Here is a 22,164-nt window from a genome sequence, read left to right as displayed (position 1 = left end):
CTTGTATGAATTAAGCTACGTACACACACATCGCTGCTAGTTACTCGCTCTGCAAATGAAGTCAATAGAATGTCAATGCCTTCCAGCAAGACGAGCAGGCAAGTAGGCGAGTACTGTACAAGCCATGCGATGTGGGCGGATCCCGAGTTGAAAATATTTGAACTACGAATGAGGCGAGTAAGCAAGAGTTCAGTACTTCTCGCCTGTGCATTGGCAGTTAAAGCCGCGGGAACTTTCAGCGAACGTTCCATGAAAGAGAGGCGAGCAGGCGAGCAAGCGAGAAGCTAGTAAATAGCAGCGATGTGTGTGTACGTAGCTTTATGTGTAGCAAATACAGTTTATTATTATTATTATAATTATTGTTGTTATTATTGTTGTTGTTGTTGTTGTGATGATGACAACGACGACGACGATGACGATGATGATGATGATGATGATGAGGATTATTATCATGGCGAGGTAGTAGTAGTAGTAGTAGGTGTAGTAGCCGAATACATACTGTAGTCAAACTGTATGCCACACATGCCCACATGCAAATCCAAACTTGTGTTACATAATTCCATGTTTATGTTGTGTTTCCCTCCAGGTTGCTATCCTCAGTGCCCCGCTAATGAATCATACTTTGATGAAGACCACATGAAGTGTGTGGCGAGAGAGGCCTGTGGTTGCTACGTCGGAGAGACTAAATATAGCACTGGCCAGATCGTACCCAGCCATGAGACCTGCCAGTCATGGTATGCAGTGAACTTTATGTCTTCACTCTTAGCAACTGGCCTTTGTGGCGAGTCCCCCCATAACACTGTCTGCACAGTCAAGTCTATGAGTGTCTGATTGACTTTAAATCACATTATCCCTAGGAGATTATGAAGAGTGACTTCTTTTATTTTTAAAAGAGCCTGGCAAATGGCAATATTCAAAAAAGGTGTTTCCATCAGAATCTGAGAACTTCATGAATTAAAGCTAGTGTGCTACTATAAATAAGCCCAAAATAAGACTGTAAGTGTGTTGCTGTGTTGCAGCTAATGTGTATTTGTGTAAAATGTACTTATTGTCTTTTTTATCTTTATTTGCAGCTATTGTTCACCAACTGGAATTCAGTGCCATTATGACATTAATGGTAAATACAGACCAAGCAAATAATTAATATCTCTATGATCAATTTCTAAATTACATCATATTATCGGACATAATCGTAATCAATTGTTGACATTACTTGTTACTTTCCAGAATGCATCTGTATTCTAAATGGCACAGAATACAAGTATGGCTCAGTCGTCTACAGCACGACAGATGGCCTTGGTAGCTGTATAACTGCCACATGTGGAGCAAATGGAACAATTCACAGAGAAATCAGCCATTGTGAAATCACAACTGCAATGCCCACATCATCACCATTGACTTCAACGACTTCACATCCGACAACAATATTTGTCTTTACCACAACAGGTGAGAGCATGGTGTACTATATTTGTGAAAAATGTATTATAGATTAAAAAATAATTATTCACGGAAAAAAAACTTAATTTAAATATAATCCATTCACTGTTTCAGAACCCACAACAGAACCCACAACTGCGAAGTCAAGCTCAACCCCTATCATTGAGACAACAGCAGAAAGGGCCACATCTACAAAGCCACCAAAGGTTGAGACTACCCTGCCAACAACCGCTTCCACAACACAAACTCCCATAGAGACAACTTCCACTGAAAAACCTGTTCCAAGCACAGAGCCTTCAACCCCATTTGTTATTACATCAAGGCCAACTACTGCCACCACTACAACAAAGGCACCCACAACCACAGTAGAAAGCCAAACAACAGAGGAAGCAGCCACATCTACGAAACCACCAAAGGTTGAAACCACTGGGCCTACAACCGAATCCACAACTCCAGTTGTCACTGAGACCACCACAACACGTCAACCATCAACATCAACTGCTGGGCCAAGCACAGAAACATCAGGTGCTGTTGTAATAATAACATCTGAACCTACAACTGTCACCACAACACAAGAGGTTGCCACATCTTTTAATCCAGTGACAGGTAAACAAACAACTACACCATCAAAGCAATCTCAAGGTGTGTTGACATCAAAGCCTATCACTGACACAACCGAGATGACAACGATTAGAACGTCTCTTGAACCAGTCACAGAAACTTTACCTGTTATTACAATTACAACAGCTGCCACAAAAGAAGTGACGACAAGTAAGCCACCAAAGGTTGAAACCACTGGGCCTACAACTGAATCCACAACTCCAGTTGTCACTGAGACCACCACAACACGTCAACCCTCAACATCAACTGCTGGGCCAAGCACAGAAACATCAGGTGCTGTTGTAATAATAACATCTGAACCAACCACAGTGACCACAACGACAGTTAAGCCAACAACCACCTCAGTGTTTGAAACCACAACGGAAGGATTCACATCTACAAAGCCACCAAAGGTTGAGACAACCCTGCCAATAACCTCCTCCACAACTGTTAAACCTACAACTACAGTGGTTTTACAAAGTACCACCGGAAGCATAACTGAAGTAACACCTTTGAGGACATCTCTTGAACCAGTTACAGCTACTTTACCTGTAATAACACTGACAACTGAGGAGACATCAAGACAAACAAGAGAGTACACCACGTCAATTGGTCCAATTACTAAAACGCTTGCAAACATTACAGGCACAACACCACCAACTACAAACCCACTTATAGTAGTAACATCTGAACCCACCACAATTACCACAACAGTGAAGCCTACCACCACCACTGTCATCGAGACCACGACGGAAGGAGTCACATCTACAAAGCCACCAAAGGTTGAGACAACTCTGCCAACAACCGCTTCCACAACAAAAACTCCCATAGAGACAACTTCCACTGAAAAACCTGTTCCAAGCACAGAGCCTTCAACCCCATTTGTTATTACATCAAGGCCAACTACTGCCACCACTACAACAAAGGCACCCACAACCACAGTTGAAATGCACACAACAGCGGAAGCTTCCACAACATCTACTAAACCACCAAAGGTTGAAACCACTGGGCCTACAACTGAATCCACAACTCCAGTTGTCACTGAGACCACCACAACACGTCAACCATCAACATCAACTGCTGGGCCAAACACAGAAACATCAGGTGCTGTTGTAATAATAACATCTGAACCAACCACAGTTACCACAACGACAGTTAAGCCAACATCCACCTCAGTGTTTGAAACCACAACGGAAGGAGTCACATCTACAAAGCCACCAAAGGTTGAGACAACCCTGCCAACAACCTCCTCCACAACTGTTAAACCAACAACTACAGTGGTTTTACAAAGTACCACCGGAAGCATAACTGAAGTAACACCTTTGAGGACATCTCTTGAACCAGTTACAGCTACTTTACCTGTAATAACACTGACAACTGAGGAGACACCTGAACCTAGCACAGAGCCTTCAACCCCATTTGTTATTACATCAAGGCCAACTACTGCCACCACTACAACAAAGGCACCCACAACCACAGTAGAAAGCCAAACAACAGAGGAAGCTTCCACAACATCTACTAGACCACCAAAGGTTGAAACCACTGGGCCTACAACTGAATCCACAACTCCAGTTGTCACTGAGACTACCACAACACGTCAACCATCAACATCAACTGCTGGGCCAAGCACAGAAACATCAGGTGCTGTTGTAATAATAACATCTGAACCAACCACAGTGACCACAACGACAGTTAAGCCAACATCCACCTCAGTGTTTGAAACAACAACGGAAGGAGTCACATCTACAAAGCCACCAAAGGTTGAGACTACCCTGCCAACAACTGCTTCCACAACACAAACTCCCATAGAGACAACTTCCACTGAAAAACCTGTTCCAAGCACAGAGCCTTCAACCCCATTTGTTATTACATCAAGGCCAACTACTGCCACCACTACAACAAAGGCACCCACAACCACAGTAGAAAGCCAAACAACAGAGGAAGCTTCCACGACATCTACTAGACCACCAAAGGTTGAAACCACTAGGCCTACAACTGAATCCACAACTCCAGTTGTCACTGAGACCACCACAACACGTCAACCATCAACATCAACTGCTGGGCAAAGCACAGAAACATCAGGTGCTGTTGTAATAATAACATCTGAACCAACCACAGTTACCACAACGACAGTTAAGCCAACAACCACCTCAGTGTTTGAAACCACAACAGAAGGAGTAACATCTACAAAGCCACCAAAGGTTGAGACTACCCTGCCAACAACTGCTTCCACAACACAAACTCCCATAGAGACAACTTCCACTGAAAAACCTGTTCCAAGCACAGAGCCTTCAACCCCATTTGTTATTACATCAAGGCCAACTACTGCCACCACTACAACAAAGGCACCCACAACGACAGTAGAAAGCCAAACAACAGAGGAAGCTTCCACAACATCTACTAGACCACCAAAGGTTGAAACCACTGGGCCTACAACTGAATCCACAACTCCAGTTGTCACTGAGACCACCACAACACGTCAACCATCAACATCAACTGCTGGGCCAAGCACAGAAACATCAGGTGCTGTTGTAATAATAACATCTGAACCAACCACAGTGACCACAACGACAGTTAAGCCAACAACCACCTCAGTGTTTGAAACCACAACAGAAGGAGTAACATCTACAAAGCCACCAAAGGTTGAGACTACCCTGCCAACAACTGCTTCCACAACACAAACTCCTACAGAGACAACTTCCACTGAAAAACCTGTTCCAAGCACAGAGCCTTCAACCCCATTTGTTATTACATCAAGGCCAACTACTGCCACCACTACAACAAAGGCACCCACAACCACAGTAGAAAGCCAAACAACAGAGGAAGCTTCCACAACATCTACTAGACCACCAAAGGTTGAAACCACTGGGCCTACAACTGAATCCACAACTCCAGTTGTCACTGAGACAACCACAACACGTCAACCATCAACATCAACTGCTGGGCCAAGCACAGAAACATCAGGTGCTGTTGTAATAATAACATCTGAACCAACCACAGTTACCACAACGACAGTTAAGCCAACAACCACCTCAGTGTTTGAAACCACAACAGAAGGAGTAACATCTACAAAGCCACCAAAGGTTGAGACAAGCCTGCCAACAACCTCCTCCACAACTGTTAAACCAACAACTACAGTGGTTTTACAAAGTACCACCGGAAGCATAACTGAAGTAACACCTTTGAGGACATCTCTTGAACCAGTTACAGCTACTTTACCTGTAATAACACTGACAACTGAGGAGACACCTGTACCTAGCACAGAGCCTTCAACACCATTTGTGATTACATCGAGACCAAGTACTACCACCACTACAACAAAGGCACCCACAACCACAGTAGAAAGCCAAACAACAGAGGAAGCTTCCACAACATCTACAAGACCACCAAAGGTTGAAACCACTGGGCCTACAACTGAATCCACAACTCCAGTTGTCACTGAGACCACCACAACACGTCAACCATCAACATCAACTGCTGGGCCAAGCACAGAAACATCAGGTGCTGTTGTAATAATAACATCTGAACCAACCACAGTGACCACAACGACAGTTAAGCCAACAACCACCTCAGTGTTTGAAACCACAACAGAAGGAGTAACATCTACAAAGCCACCAAAGGTTGAGACTACCCTGCCAACAACTGCTTCCACAACACAAACTCCCATAGAGACATCATCAACTAGGAGGCCCTCAACTTCCACTGAAAAACCTGTTCCAAGCACAGAGCCTTCAACCCCATTTGTTATTACATCAAGGCCAACTACTGCCACCACTACAACAAAGGCACCCACAACGACAGTAGAAAGCCAAACAACAGAAGAAGCTTCCACAACATCTACTAGACCACCAAAGGTTGAAACCACTGGGCCTACAACTGAATTCACAACTCCAGTTGTCACTGAGACCACCACAACACGTCAACCATCAACATCAACTGCTGGGCCAAGCACAGAAACATCAGGTGCTGTTGTAATAATAACATCTGAACCAACCACAGTGACCACAACGACAGTTAAGCCAACAACCACCTCAGTGTTTGAAACCACAACAGAAGGAGTAACATCTACAAAGCCACCAAAGGTTGAGACTACCCTGCCAACAACTGCTTCCACAACACAAACTCCCATAGAGACAACTTCCACTGAAAAACCTGTTCCAAGCACAGAGCCTTCAACCCCATTTGTTATTACATCAAGGCCAACTACTGCCACCACTACAACAAAGGCACCCACAACCACAGTAGAAAGCCAAACAACAGAGGAAGCTTCCACAACATCTACTAGACCACCAAAGGTTGAAACCACTGGGCCTACAACTGAATCCACAACTCCAGTTGTCACTGAGACAACCACAACACGTCAACCATCAACATCAACTGCTGGGCCAAGCACAGAAACATCAGGCGCTGTTGTAATAATAACATCTGAACCAACCACAATGACCACAACGACAGTTAAGCCAACATCCACCTCAGTGTTTGAAACCACAACGGAAGGAGTCACATCTACAAAGCCACCAAAGGTTGAGACAACCCTGCCAACAACCTCCTCCACAACTGTTAAACCAACAACTACAGTGGTTTTACAAAGTACCACCGGAAGCATAACTGAAGTAACACCTTTGAGGACATCTCTTGAACCAGTTACAGCTACTTTACCTGTAATAACACTGACAACTGAGGAGACACCTGTACCTAGCACAGAGCCTTCAACACCATTTGTGATTACATCGAGACCAAGTACTGCCACCACTACAACAAAGGCACCCACAACCACAGTAGAAAGCCAAACAACAGAGGAAGCTTCCACAACATCTACAAGACCACCAAAGGTTGAAACCACTGGGCCTACAACTGAATCCACAACTCCAGTTGTCACTGAGACCACCACAACACGTCAACCATCAACATCAACTGCTGGGCCAAGCACAGAAACATCAGGTGCTGTTGTAATAATAACATCTGAACCAACCACAGTTACCACAACGACAGTTAAGCCAACAACCACCTCAGTGTTTGAAACCACAACAGAAGGAGTAACATCTACAAAGCCACCAAAGGTTGAGACTACCCTGCCAACATCTGCTTCCACAACACAAACTCCCATAGAGACAACTTCCACTGAAAAACCTGTTCCAAGCACAGAGCCTTCAACCCCATTTGTTATTACATCAAGGCCAACTACTGCCACCACTACAACAAAGGCACCCACAACCACAGTAGAAAGCCAAACAACAGAGGAAGCTTCCACAACATCTACTAGACCACCAAAGGTTGAAACCACTGGGCCTACAACTGAATCCACAACTCCAGTTGTCACTGAGACAACCACAACACGTCAACCATCAACATCAACTGCTGGGCCAAGCACAGAAACATCAGGTGCTGTTGTAATAATAACATCTGAACCAACCACAGTTACCACAACGACAGTTAAGCCAACAACCACCTCAGTGTTTGAAACCACAACAGAAGGAGTAACATCTACAAAGCCACCAAAGGTTGAGACTACCCTGCCAACAACTGCTTCCACAACACAAACTCCCATAGAGACAACTTCCACTGAAAAACCTGTTCCAAGCACAGAGCCTTCAACCCCATTTGTTATAACATCAAGGCCAACTACTGCCACCACTACAACAAAGGCACCCACAACCACAGTAGAAAGCCAAACAACAGAGGAAGCTTCCACAACATCTACTAGACCACCAAAGGTTGAAACCACTAGGCCTACAACTGAATCCACAACTCCAGTTGTCACTGAGACAACCACAACACGTCAACCATCAACATCAACTGCTGGGCCAAGCACAGAAACATCAGGTGCTGTTGTAATAATAACATCTGAACCAACCACAGTGACCACAACGACAGTTAAGCCAACAACCACCTCAGTGTTTGAAACCACAACAGAAGGAGTAACATCTACAAAGCCACCAAAGGTTGAGACTACCCTGCCAACAACTGCTTCCACAACACAAACTCCCATAGAGACAACTTCCACTGAAAAACCTGTTCCAAGCACAGAGCCTTCAACCCCATTTGTTATTACATCAAGGCCAACTACTGCCACCACTACAACAAAGGCACCCACAACGACAGTAGAAAGCCAAACAACAGAAGAAGCTTCCACAACATCTACTAGACCACCAAAGGTTGAAACCACTGGGCCTACAACTGAATCCACAACTCCAGTTGTCACTGAGACCACCACAACACGTCAACCATCAACATCAACTGCTGGGCCAAGCACAGAAACATCTGGTGCTGTTGTAATAATAACATCTGAACCAACCACAGTGACCACAACGACAGTTAAGCCAACAACCACCTCAGTGTTTGAAACCACAACAGAAGGAGTAACATCTACAAAGCCACCAAAGGTTGAGACTACCCTGCCAACAACTGCTTCCACAACACAAACTTCCATAGAGACAACTTCCACTGAAAAACCTGTTCCAAGCACAGAGCCTTCAACCCCATTTGTTATTACATCAAGGCCAACTACTGCCACCACTACAACAAAGGCACCCACAACCACAGTAGAAAGCCAAACAACAGAGGAAGCTTCCACAACATCTACTAGACCACCAAAGGTTGAAACCACTGGGCCTACAACTGAATCCACAACTCCAGTTGTCACTGAGACAACCACAACACGTCAACCATCAACATCAACTGCTGGGCCAAGCACAGAAACATCAGGTGCTGTTGTAATAATAACATCTGAACCAACCACAGTGACCACAACGACAGTTAAGCCAACATCCACCTCAGTGTTTGAAACCACAACGGAAGGAGTCACATCTACAAAGCCACCAAAGGTTGAGACAACCCTGCCAACAACCTCCTCCACAACTGTTAAACCAACAACTACAGTGGTTTTACAAAGTACCACCGGAAGCATAACTGAAGTAACACCTTTGAGGACATCTCTTGAACCAGTTACAGCTACTTTACCTGTAATAACACTGACAACTGAGGAGACACCTGTACCTAGCACAGAGCCTTCAACACCATTTGTGATTACATCGAGACCAAGTACTGCCACCACTACAACAAAGGCACCCACAACCACAGTAGAAAGCCAAACAACAGAGGAAGCTTCCACAACATCTACAAGACCACCAAAGGTTGAAACCACTGGGCCTACAACTGAATCCACAACTCCAGTTGTCACTGAGACCACCACAACACGTCAACCATCAGCATCAACTGCTGGGCCAAGCACAGAAACATCAGGTGCTGTTGTAATAATAACATCTGAACCAACCACAGTGACCACAACGACAGTTAAGCCAACAACCACCTCAGTGTTTGAAACCACAACAGAAGGAGTAACATCTACAAAGCCACCAAAGGTTGAGACTACCCTGCCAACAACTGCTTCCACAACACAAACTCCCATAGAGACAACTTCCACTGAAAAACCTGTTCCAAGCACAGAGCCTTCAACCCCATTTGTTATTACATCAAGGCCAACTACTGCCACCACTACAACAAAGGCACCCACAACCACAGTAGAAAGCCAAACAACACAGGAAGCTTCCACAACATCTACTAGACCACCAAAAGTTGAAACCACTGGGCCTACAACTGAATCCACAACTCCAGTTGTCACTGAGACCACCACAACACGTCAACCATCAACATCAACTGCTGGGCCAAGCACAGAAACATCAGGTGCTGTTGTAATAATAACATCTGAACCAACCACAGTTACCACAACGACAGTTAAGCCAACAACCACCTCAGTGTTTGAAACCACAACGGAAGGAGTCACATCTACAAAGCCACCAAAGGTTGAGACAACCCTGCCAACAACGACATCCACAACACAAACTCCCATAGAAACATCATCAACTAGGAGGCCCTCAACTTCCACTGACACACCTGTACCTAGCACAGAGCCTTCAACACCATTTGTGATTACATCGAGACCAAGTACTGCCACCAGTACAACAAAGGCACCCACAACCACAGTTGAAAGCCAAACAACAGAGGAAGCTTCCACAACATCTACTAGACCACCAAAGGTTGAAACCACTGGGCCTACAACTGAATCCACAACTCCAGTTGTCACTGAGACCACCACAACACGTCAACCATCAACATCAACTGCTGGGCCAAGCACAGAAACATCAGGTGCTGTTGTAATAATAACATCTGAACCAACCACAGTTACCACAACGACAGTTAAGCCAACATCCACCTCAGTGTTTGAAACCACAACAGAAGGAGTAACATCTACAAAGCCACCAAAGGTTGAGACTACCCTGCCAACAACTGCTTCCACAACACAAACTCCCATAGAGACAACTTCCACTGAAAAACCTGTTCCAAGCAAAGAGCCTTCAACCCCATTTGTTATTACATCAAGGCCAACTACTGCCACCACTACAACAAAGGCACCCACAACGACAGTAGAAAGCCAAACAACAGAGGAAGCTTCCACAACATCTACTAGACCACCAAAGGTTGAAACCACTGGGCCTACAACTGAATCCACAACTCTAGTTGTCACTGAGACCACCACAACACGTCAACCATCAACATCAACTGCTGGGCCAAGCACAGAAACATCAGGTGCTGTTGTAATAATAACATCTGAACCAACCACAGTTACCACAACGACAGTTAAGCCAACAACCACCTCAGTGTTTGAAACCACAACAGAAGGAGTAACATCTACAAAGCCACCAAAGGTTGAGACTACCCTGCCAACAACTGCTTCCACAACACAAATTCCCATAGAGACAACTTCCACTGAAAAACCTGTTCCAAGCACAGAGCCTTCAACCCCATTTGTTATTACATCAAGGCCAACTACTGCCACCACTACAACAAAGGCACCCACAACCACAGTAGAAAGCCAAACAACAGAAGAAGCTTCCACAACATCTACTAGACCACCAAAGGTTGAAACCACTGGGCCTACAACTGAATCCACAACTCCAGTTGTCACTGAGACCACCACAACACGTCAACCATCAACATCAACTGCTGGGCCAAGCACAGAAACATCAGGTGCTGTTGTAATAATAACATCTGAACCAACCACAGTTACCACAACGACAGTTAAGCCAACAACCACCTCAGTGTTTGAAACCACAACAGAAGGAGTAACATCTACAAAGCCACCAAAGGTTGAGACTACCCTGCCAACAACTGCTTCCACAACACAAACTCCCATAGAGACAACTTCCACTGAAAAACCTGTTCCAAGCACAGAGCCTTCAACCCCATTTGTTATTACATCAAGGCCAACTACTGCCACCACTACAACAAAGGCACCCACAACCACAGTAGAAAGCCAAACAACAGAGGAAGCTTCCACAACATCTACTAGACCACCAAAGGTTGAAACCACTGGGCCTACAACTGAATCCACAACTCCAGTTGTCACTGAGACTACCACAACACGTCAACCATCAACATCAACTGCTGGGCCAAGCACAGAAACATCAGGTGCTGTTGTAATAATAACATCTGAACCAACCACAGTTACCACAACGACAGTTAAGCCAACAACCACCTCAGTGTTTGAAACCACAACAGAAGGAGTAACATCTACAAAGCCACCAAAGGTTGAGACTACCCTGCCAACAACTGCTTCCACAACACAAACTCCCATAGAGACAACTTCCACTGAAAAACCTGTTCCAAGCACAGAGCCTTCAACCCCATTTGTTATTACATCAAGGCCAACTACTGCCACCACTACAACAAAGGCACCCACAACCACAGTAGAAAGCCAAACAACAGAGGAAGCTTCCACAACATCTACTAGACCACCAAAGGTTGAAACCACTGGGCCTACAACTGAATCCACAACTCCAGTTGTCACTGAGACAACCACAACACGTCAACCATCAACATCAACTGCTGGGCCAAGCACAGAAACATCAGGTGCTGTTGTAATAATAACATCTGAACCAACCACAGTGACCACAACAACAGTTAAGCCAACATCCACCTCAGTGTTTGAAACCACAACGGAAGGAGTCACGTCTACAAAGCCACCCAAGGTTGAGACAACCCTACCAACAACCGCTTCTACAACACAAACTCCCATAGAGACATCATCAACTAGGAGGCCCTCAACTTCCACTGAAACACCTGTACCTAGCACAGAGCCTTCAACCCAATTTGTGATCACATCAAGACCAACTACTGCCACCACTACAACAAAGGCACCCACAACCACAGCTGAAATCCAAACAACAGAGGAAGCTTCCACAACATCTACTAAACCACCAAAGGTTGAAACCACTGGGCCTACAACTGAATCCACAACTCCAGTTGTCACTGAGACAACCACAACACGTCAACCATCAACATCAACTGCTGGGCCAAGCACAGAAACATCAGGTGCTGTTGTAATAATAACATCTGAACCAACCACAGTTACCACAACGACAGTTAAGCCAACAACCACCTCAGTGTTTGAAACCACAACAGAAGGAGTAACATCTACAAAGCCACCAAAGGTTGAGACTACCCTGCCAACAACTGCTTCCACAACACAAACTCCCATAGAGACATCATCAACTAGGAGGCCCTCAACTTCCACTGAAAAACCTGTTCCAAGCACAGAGCCTTCAACCCCATTTGTTATTACATCAAGGCCAACTACTGCCACCACTACAACAAAGGCACCCACAACCACAGTAGAAAGCCAAACAACAGAGGAAGCTTCCACAACATCTACTAGACCACCAAAGGTTGAAACCACTGGGCCTACAACTGAATCCACAACTCCAGTTGTCACTGAGACTACCACAACACGTCAACCATCAACATCAACTGCTGGGCCAAGCACAGAAACATCAGGTGCTGTTGTAATAATAACATCTGAACCAACCACAGTTACCACAACGACAGTTAAGCCAACAACCACCTCAGTGTTTGAAACGACAACAGAAGGAGTAACATCTACAAAGCCACCAAAGGTTGAGACTACCCTGCCAACAACTGCTTCCACAACACAAACTCCCATAGAGACAACTTCCACTGAAAAACCTGTTCCAAGCACAGAGCCTTCAACCCCATTTGTTATTACATCAAGGCCAACTACTGCCACCACTACAACAAAGGCACCCACAACCACAGTAGAAAGCCAAACAACAGAGGAAGCTTCCACAACATCTACTAGACCACCAAAGGTTGAAACCACTGGGCCTACAACTGAATCCACAACTCCAGTTGTCAATGAGACCACCACAACACGTCAGCCATCAACATCAACTGCTGGGCAAAGCACAGAAACATCAGGTGCTGTTGTAATAATAACATCTGAACCAACCACAGTGACCACAACGACAGTTAAGCCAACATCCACCTCAGTGTTTGAAACCACAACGGAAGGAGTCACATCTACAAAGCCACCAAAGGTTGAGACAACCCTGCCAACAACCTCCTCCACAACTGTTAAACCAACAACTACAGTGGTTTTACAAAGTACCACCGGAAGCATAACTGAAGTAACACCTTTGAGGACATCTCTTGAACCAGTTACAGCTACTTTACCCGTGATAACACTGACAACTGAGGAGACACCTGTACCTAGCACAGAGCCTTCAACCCCATTTGTTATTACATCAAGGCCAACTACTGCCACCACTACAACAAAGGCACCTACAACCACAGTAGAAATCCATACAACAGAGGAAGCTTCCACATCTTCTAAACCACCAAGGGTTGAAACCACTGGGCCTACATCTCCATCTACTACTTCAGTTGTCACTGAGACCACCACAGTTACCACAACAACAGTAAAGCCAACCACCACCCCTATTATCGAAACCACAACAGAAGAATTCACGTCTACAAAGCCACCAAAGGTTGAGACTACCACTGTTGTGCAAAGCACCACTGGACAAATTACCACTACTGCAGAATCTGCGATTGCTCCAATCACGCAAACACTGCCGGACCGTACTGGAACTTTGCCACCATCGACAACAATTGGTCCATGCTATTGCGTACTTAATGGAAGCAGTTATCCCTCAGGTATTTCTTAACCCATTATAAAATTTATACTTTTTAAAATGTAACTTTTTTCGATTTAAAATTATTTGTCGTCTAACATAATTTTTGTTTTCACTTGAAAAAAGGTTCCAGTATTTACAATACAACAGACGGATTTGGATGGTGCTATTTAGCTTACTGCAATGAGTCATGTGTTGTGGTAAAGGAGGCAAAACCTTGTGGCTCTACTCCATCCCCAACTACTGTGTCTTCCACCAAGGTTGTGACCACAACCACCCAAGCAAGCTCAACCACAACTGTTTACACCACATGGTCCTCCACAACAACACAACCCACCACACAACCCACCACACAACCCACCACACAACCCACCACAACCACTCTTCCGCCAACCACCACCTCTAACCTCAATTGTAATTCGGTGGTCCCTCCTAGAAAGGTAAGAATTGCCTATTGAAAAATGTTGAAATGTACGGTACTTATTGTAATATTTAAGAAATATATTTATATATTTTAAAAAGAAATGGCACAAAATGTGTTTTTAATTCTGGAGTAATACAAATAAATATATATATATATATATATTAATCTCGTTGCAGAATGGTGAAACTTGGACTGTGAACAGCTGCCAGAATGCAACATGTAATAATGGCAAGGTTGTGTATATTCATGTTGCGTGCAAGCCAGTCGAAATACCAACTTGCGGAAGCGGCAGAATTCCAGTGAAGGTCTTTGATGAAAGTGGATGCTGCTTCTCATATGTGTGCGAGTGTAAGTTAAAATCTATTTTTACATATGTTCATTAAGTAATTAAGTGATAGGGGTTCTTTAGAAGATATATATAATAAAATAAATATATGCAATCAGGTTGTTCTTTACAATAGGGTCTGTGGTAGGCTATGATACAAGTGATAAATATAAGACTAAAATGGGTAATAAATAGGTGCAGGAATTAGAAGAGTCAAGAGTAAGATTTACCCACTGTCCAATCTACCATGTGAATGGGTGAATGTGAGGCATACAATGTAAAGCAAATTGCTCGAAGGGGTGGAAAAGCGCTATATGAATGCAGTCCATTTACCATACTACCAGAGTCGTCATTGTATAGTCCAGAAGCACAATGGTAGGGATTCAAGTATTCACTGACCTAGGAAGCAGAGTAGTATAGAACACAATATGGGACACACACACACACACACACACACACACACACACACACACACACACACACACACACACACACACACACACACACACACACACACACACACACACAGCTGTGATTAGTAACAAAAATAAGGTGGCTGAGTAATGCATAATCCATCATCTCCATAGTATAACCAATAATCTTTGTCTTTTACACAGGCTCTTGTAATGGATGGGGAGGATCTCACTACATCACGTTCGATGGCAAAAGCTACAACAATGACAATACACCATGCTCATATGTTTTGGTTCAAGAAATAACCCCTGAACACAATTTCAAGGCCGAAATAAATTATCATGACTGTGCCAGTGAGGACAGTTCGTTCTGTCCAGAAACCCTGACCATCTATTACAAAACTTACGTGGTGGTCCTTACACAGACGCAAACTTCAAGTGGCGAAGTTGCCAATGCGGTAATTTTTTAAAAAACGTTTTGTATGGATATCAAGAAAACATACCGTAGTGCTGGGCATTAATTGCATTATAACTGACAACTGAACACTTCATTTCCCATTTCCTTCCTATTTTAATATGAAACACAGGTAATAGTTGACCAAAAGCGTGTCTACCCTGCTTTCAAAAACGCGGATTTCATCATCACGACCACCGGAGCGGAGATAGCTGTGGAAATCCCTCAAATTCAGGCTCAGGTCAGCTACACTGGGTCCTCCTTTGGCATCGACCTGCCCTTCTCCCTCTTCCATAACAACACTGAGGGACAGTGCGGTGAGTGCTGAACCAGTGGCTCTTTTTTGGGGGAGGTTTTTTTTGCCTTTGTTAGGATAGTGCAGTGAAGAGTGGCGGCAGGAAATGGGTGGGAGAGAGAAATGGAGGAGGATAGGTAATGACAGATTCTCCGGCATAGCAGCCAGTGCCTCAGCCGTTTGAGCCATGGCTAAGGCCATGAAAATGGTTATTTAATGGTCACTTTCTTTGGTTATGTGAAGTGATGGTGTGTATGGGTTTAGGAGTAAATTAATCATGCTTTGATGGATATCTCTCCACGTTTTTTTTAAAATTAGGTTCTTGTGACAACTCGAAAGAGAACGACTGCCGTACACCTACCGGTCAGGTGAAGTCTTGCTCAATAACCGGCCCATCATGGCTGATTCCTAACGACCAGTGTAAGACACCCCCAACACCCACGCCAACCACCACCACGACACCTTCGAAAACCACCACCAAGGAAGTTCCTTGCACTCCCAAGATCTGTGGAATCATAAACAGCCCGTGAGTAACACTGACACAACTTAATCCTATACACAGGTGTCCCGTTTACAAACATTCGCGATGTGAGGAGGAGCAAGATGGTAAGCAGCCAACCACGTGAGCGCATTTTTTGAGTGACAGCAGTTCCCAACAATCAGAGTTTGAAGAGTGCACAGATAGGAGGAGGATTCATGTTTTTTTTGGCACTAAATAGTCACAATTATACTTAAGTAGTGTTTTTTTCTGTCACTAAATAAGTGTCTTGTCTTCTTCTATTGTCTTCGGTCAGTGATTTGTTGAGATGTCATGTCCGTTCAGTTGATGTTTAACATATACTGTATATCTTTATTTGCTCCGACAGTGTTTTCGAGGAGTGCCGGAAGGTGATTCCCCCTGAGCCTTACAAGGAAGCTTGTGACGTTGACGTGTGCACAAACAATCTACTTGCCTGCACCACTCTCCATGCCTATGCATCTGCATGTGGCAAAGCAGGTTTCTGTGTGGATTGGCGGGGCGAAACCAAGGGAGACTGCCGTAAGTCACGTGACGTCTTCCACACACCTACGTATAAACATCAAGTCTGCGTCATTTGATTGACCTTTTATCTAACTGGTAGTTCCAAAATACACCTGTAATGGACATCTATTGTGACCACTGCATATCAGTGTGTGTTGTTTTTCTGCATCATCTGGCTCCTTGAGCCAATGTCCTGTTGTATGCCATCTGAAGCTACCATGTAGGCCTACTGTAGTATATACTGTAGGAATACTGCAAGAGTAGGGCTGATACTGCACCAAGTAGTGCTACTTGAGGGAATGCCATATTCTAGACATTTTGCAAGGAATTGACCTGTCCTGTTTACTTTGTTTCAGCATCTTCATGCCCGGCAACAAAGGTCTACAAGGCATGCGGCCCTATTGTCCAACCAACCTGCAACTCCAAGTAATTAAACCTTTTATAGATGATTTGCACCCTTACAAATGAACTTTGCAACACATTTCAAACTGCATCCTCATGCTACATGCTATGGATTTACCTTGGCTTTTACACAGTAAGTGAATGCATGTGTGCTGTTGTATTGGTTATCATTTTGTGCTGTTGTATCCCGCAGCTACAACGACAAATACCTGACCCTCCAGAGTAACAGCTCGGGAATAAAGGAGGGATGCTTCTGTGAGGAAGGAACCATACTGTTCAGCAGCTACAGCGACGTCTGTGTCACCTCTTGCGGTAAGTGTCACATGTGAATACAGTACGGCTTTTAGCAGAATCACAGCAAGCAGCAGAAACAATATAATACTATATTCATGAGTTGCAAGTCACTGTTAAAAAATATAATTAAAACAAATAATTCAAATGCATTTGTGTTTTCCTTATTTAGACTGCACTGGTCCAGATGGCAACCCTAAAAAGGTATGTACTGTATATACTGTATAATGACAACGTATACAACTCAGACATAACAAGTCTTTATATAGATTTTACAATAATTCTATCCAATACATGAATGGTGTTATTGTGCTTGCATTGTAGGTGAACGAGACATGGCAGGCTGGATGTGAGGAATGTACATGTGATGGAGACTCACTCACCGTCCAGTGTGAGCCAATAAAATGTCCTGCAGTAACCCCTGTCATCTGTGATAAACCTGGCTTCGAACTTGTCAATAAAACCGAAGGCTGCTGTTATACTCAATCCTGCGGTGAGTGTCTATAGGGATAAATAGTCTGATGACCATGGTGTCAGTCAGTCATACATTTATTTCTTTTTTTTTCCTTTTTCTTTTTTTTGGCAAAACTTAACAAACTCAGTGAGGTGGCTAGTGGATAGTTTCTAAAGAGCTGTTGGTTGTTTTTTTGTTGCTGTTTGCAGAGCCCAAAGCAGTGTGTGTCTACGATAACAAGGAGTACCAGGTAATAATCAAGCAGTTACTTGCAGAACTCTGTCCTTTAAAATTGGATTATTCGGTGACTTCAGTTTGTTGAAAGAAAAAATGCTGCTATGCAGTATCTGTGTATGCACTGCAAAGGTTACCTTTGACCTACGCATTTTACGTACTACCACATCTAGCTTCACTGTATTTTTATATTCAACTCTGTGTCTGTGACACCACCAAGGTAGGTTTGTCTTGTCTTGACTTGTTCTCTCTCCTGTTCTCGTCTCCTCACAGGCCGGGGAAAGTGTTCCATCCAAAAACTCCTGTGAGACATGTGTCTGTAGCTCCACTATCGACCCCACTACAGAGCTGCACTCCGTTCAGTGTACTCACGTTGACTGCGTCAAAACCTGCCCAGAGGTTTGTTTTACATCTGCTGAAACTTTGTATGTTGTAATTACCGCAGACATGAGGATTAGTGACTGAATAATTTTTCAGCTATTATATGTTATTGTATAATAATAATAATAATAATAATAGTCATCATTATCATCATCATCATCATCATCATCATCATCATCATCATCATCATAAAATAATGTTGGTAACACTTTATTTTAGGGATACATCTATAAGCACTAATACATACAATTTTAATGCCTGCATAAGCAACTTGTAAGGCATATACTAAGCAAACACTAAGGCCTATTAGGTCCTTACTAAGGTTAAATTGGTAATAAATCCCTTATTGTGCATGAACAAGACATTTGCTAATACATGCCTAACAAATGTTTGATTTTGCTCTGTACATGCCTTACAAGTTACTTATACAGGCACATTGTATGTATAAGTGCTAATAGATGTATCCCTAAAATAAAGTGTTACCATAATGTTATATTAGACTTACCTTACATTTCAATCTGCATCTACTTGAAGACACAAGATGTGTCTCCTGATGTTAACTTACTTTTTAATATTAAATATTAATTTTAATATTAAAACCGCCAAAATAGAACAACTTCATAACTACACCCCAACTTCATGTAAACATGCCATGTATTTTAATATCTTAAATGACAAATTTGATAACCACTGAATCCTTTCCCTGCCCTCAGAACCAGGAGTATGTACCTGTGCCTGACCAGTGCTGTGGCAGTTGTGTGCCTAAGAGCTGCAGAGTTACATTCTCAAACACAACATTCTACATTCCGGTATGTATGGACGTATAAGTCTTGACATTTATTGCTTTATCTAACACCTGAAAGACAAACTCCTCCATAGAAACTGTCCTTTGCTGAAGGGTAACCTTATGCTGTTCTATATGTCACAGGTCAACGAAACGTGGTCACCGGCTGATGACAACTGTGTGACATACACCTGTGAAAATCAAGCTGGATCACTTGTGGCTGTGGAATCCAAGAAGGTCTGCCCTGCTTTTGACCCCAACAACTGCATCCCAGTAAGTTGCTCTATTATGATCCTGCAGTTTTTTTATGGACTCTGATGGTCAGCTGACACACCTCAATCTACTTGGAAAAGTGGTGGTCTGGCTTTAGTTGGTGTTGTTAATGTTGGTGTTGCTGATGTTTTTAGATGCATATCATTGTATGTATTAAAGGGGGGCCCTATCTGATGATTTTGTCCCGGGCCTGGTCAAAGCTGTCAGCAGCCCTGGGGGCAGGTATTGCAGTGACCCTGTCTGTTTGTTTCTTGTTTGTGTGTGTGTTTGCCCGCAGTGTTTTGGGTCACCTGCGGGTGGCAGCCAAACACACAACATCACGCGCATCTAGCATTCTCGTGGTAGCCAGGTTGCTATCTCTGATTGCTCTTGTTAATCTGTATAATCTTTCCTACAGGGAACCGAAGTGACAGATGCAGAGGGCTGCTGTAAGAGCTGTAAGTGCAGACTTTTATTGGCATTGCACACTTCTCTGCAGGAATAAACTAAATATGTATAAATTACAACTAGAGGTACAAACAAAAGAAAACTGCTGGTGCTCTTTCAAATGTACCAATATAGTATTTAAAATACATTTCAGATTTTTACTTTACTGAGACGGTGATAATGTGTGGAAATCCAATTGAAAACATGTATCTGCTTGTCCAGTAATTTACCTTTGACTGTTTGCTCAGGTACCCCGCGAAGCAGCTGCAATGTGGAGACCAACACCACCAAACTCACCTACAATGGATGTGTGAGCAAGGAAGCCGTAGAGATCTCCTACTGCGCTGGCTCCTGTGGAACAACGTCCAAGTAAGCATTGAAAAACATTGCATATGACATTACATTCATTTCAGACATCAAGTAACAACATTCAATTTGCAAAAATCTAATGGCATAATCATGTGCATCTTACAGAGGTATATGGTTGTCTACAACTCACACTCTTTCAAGGCACCTGCACAGCCCATTATGTATATACCTCTGAAGATTCATATTTTGCATACTGTATGGTAGAAGAATTATAATTGCAATAAGTATTATATTATAAGTATTATAAGTGTAATTCGATAGCCACCTGGAACTCAAATTCAAATGGAATTCAAAAGTAATAAGATAACAAGGCACGCATCTTCTGTTAACTTAAAATGCCTTTTTACGGGCAAATCACGATTTTGAAGTAGTTCTGCATTTCTAATAGTAATTGCCATGTCTCTTAACAGGTACTCCGCCGAGGCAAATGCCCTGGTGCACTCGTGCGCCTGTTGTCAGGAGGCCGCCACCCAGGAGAGGAAGGTGACCATGATCTGTTCTGACGGCTCCACAATCACCCACTCGTACATCTACATCGAGATGTGCGCCTGCCGCACTTCAGACTGTGGGGGCTCCTCCTCTTCACAACAGCGCAGGAGGAGAAGGAGATGAACTGCCCTCTCTGAACTGTCCTCTTCTTGAGTATTAAAGCCATGACTGTAATGTGCCAGTCGTCTTTGACAATGAAAATGTTTTAGATGCTTACTAGATGGTAATATATTGTGTTTATTTTGTTTTCCCCTTTTCTTTGTCTTAACCAGTTCAGTTGACTGGTATTTGGCTTTTCTTTATCAATAAAATATTTGCAGCTCAAAAGAATCATGTTGCCTTTCACTTTGTTATAAATGTGTTATACAGCCTAAATAATACAGTAGGCTTGTATGCAGTTTAGACAGGATAGTAATGGATTAGTGGTCAAAATCTAGGCTAATCTAGGCAGCAGAAACACAGGAAATTCTAACCTCTGGTTCACATCAAGCAGTGTAACACAAATAAACAATATGGGTCCCTCTGTCTGTCCCCATAATAGGCCTATCATAATATTGTGAATGTTTAATGACAAATCAGATGTATCGCTGGTCTTCCCTGCCAAGTTTCTGTACCATCAACCCATAACTCAACATCCTTCTCAATCTCCACATAATAGGCCTATAGGCTATCATAATTAAATTCAAGTTCACAATATAATAATAATAACAGGTCCTGTGTTCTCCTGCATTGGTATGTTGTCCAGCTGCAGCACTTTAAAGATATTGCAGATTTGAAAAGGGACTCTCTGAACTGTGACCTCTTTGTTATTATTTTATAATATGAACATTGTCTTGAATCAAGCAAATAAATAAATTGAAAGTGACTTGAAATGGTAACTTACCTCAGCCATGGTGGAGAATGGGGACAGCACTGGTTATCAGCCTATCCTCCCACCAATCACCTGATCTGACCTGGCAGATTGACAAGAATCAACCCTTGGGCTACAAGCTTGGCACCCTAACAGTTTACCCATGGAGGAGTATTTCCAGTTGGTCATAATATTAATGACTAGACTTGAACTATTGCTATTGTGCTGCTATGACTCGATTTGAGACACTCC

At 43.4% G+C, this 22,164-nt stretch overlaps 1 protein-coding gene across 1 annotated transcript in view; it reads left to right on the top strand.

Annotated features, from left to right (window-relative positions):
* Positions 1-21,392, top strand: part of muc5.2 (mucin 5.2) — a 34,650-nt gene extending 13,258 nt beyond the window's left edge. Inside the window, exons 27-47 of the mRNA XM_063188239.1 lie at positions 587-734; positions 1,074-1,117; positions 1,228-1,446; positions 1,552-14,049; positions 14,154-14,467; positions 14,628-14,799; positions 15,394-15,647; positions 15,777-15,960; positions 16,257-16,464; positions 16,805-16,977; positions 17,316-17,385; positions 17,555-17,673; positions 17,825-17,856; positions 17,977-18,145; positions 18,316-18,356; positions 18,614-18,739; positions 19,435-19,530; positions 19,650-19,778; positions 20,176-20,215; positions 20,453-20,573; positions 20,984-21,392. Coding sequence (XP_063044309.1) covers positions 587-734; positions 1,074-1,117; positions 1,228-1,446; positions 1,552-14,049; positions 14,154-14,467; positions 14,628-14,799; positions 15,394-15,647; positions 15,777-15,960; positions 16,257-16,464; positions 16,805-16,977; positions 17,316-17,385; positions 17,555-17,673; positions 17,825-17,856; positions 17,977-18,145; positions 18,316-18,356; positions 18,614-18,739; positions 19,435-19,530; positions 19,650-19,778; positions 20,176-20,215; positions 20,453-20,573; positions 20,984-21,185 — 15,359 coding nt within the window. The 3' untranslated portion in view covers positions 21,186-21,392. The remainder of the gene's footprint in view (positions 1-586; positions 735-1,073; positions 1,118-1,227; positions 1,447-1,551; positions 14,050-14,153; positions 14,468-14,627; positions 14,800-15,393; positions 15,648-15,776; positions 15,961-16,256; positions 16,465-16,804; positions 16,978-17,315; positions 17,386-17,554; positions 17,674-17,824; positions 17,857-17,976; positions 18,146-18,315; positions 18,357-18,613; positions 18,740-19,434; positions 19,531-19,649; positions 19,779-20,175; positions 20,216-20,452; positions 20,574-20,983) is intronic.
* The last annotated feature ends 772 nt before the right edge of the window (positions 21,393-22,164 follow it).

This window comes from Engraulis encrasicolus, chromosome 22 (genome assembly GCF_034702125.1).
Source record: "Engraulis encrasicolus isolate BLACKSEA-1 chromosome 22, IST_EnEncr_1.0, whole genome shotgun sequence".
NCBI classification, from domain to species: Eukaryota; Metazoa; Chordata; class Actinopteri; order Clupeiformes; family Engraulidae; genus Engraulis; species Engraulis encrasicolus.
Note: the sequence above shows the minus strand (reverse complement) of the source record. Positions and strands in the feature narration are given on the sequence as shown.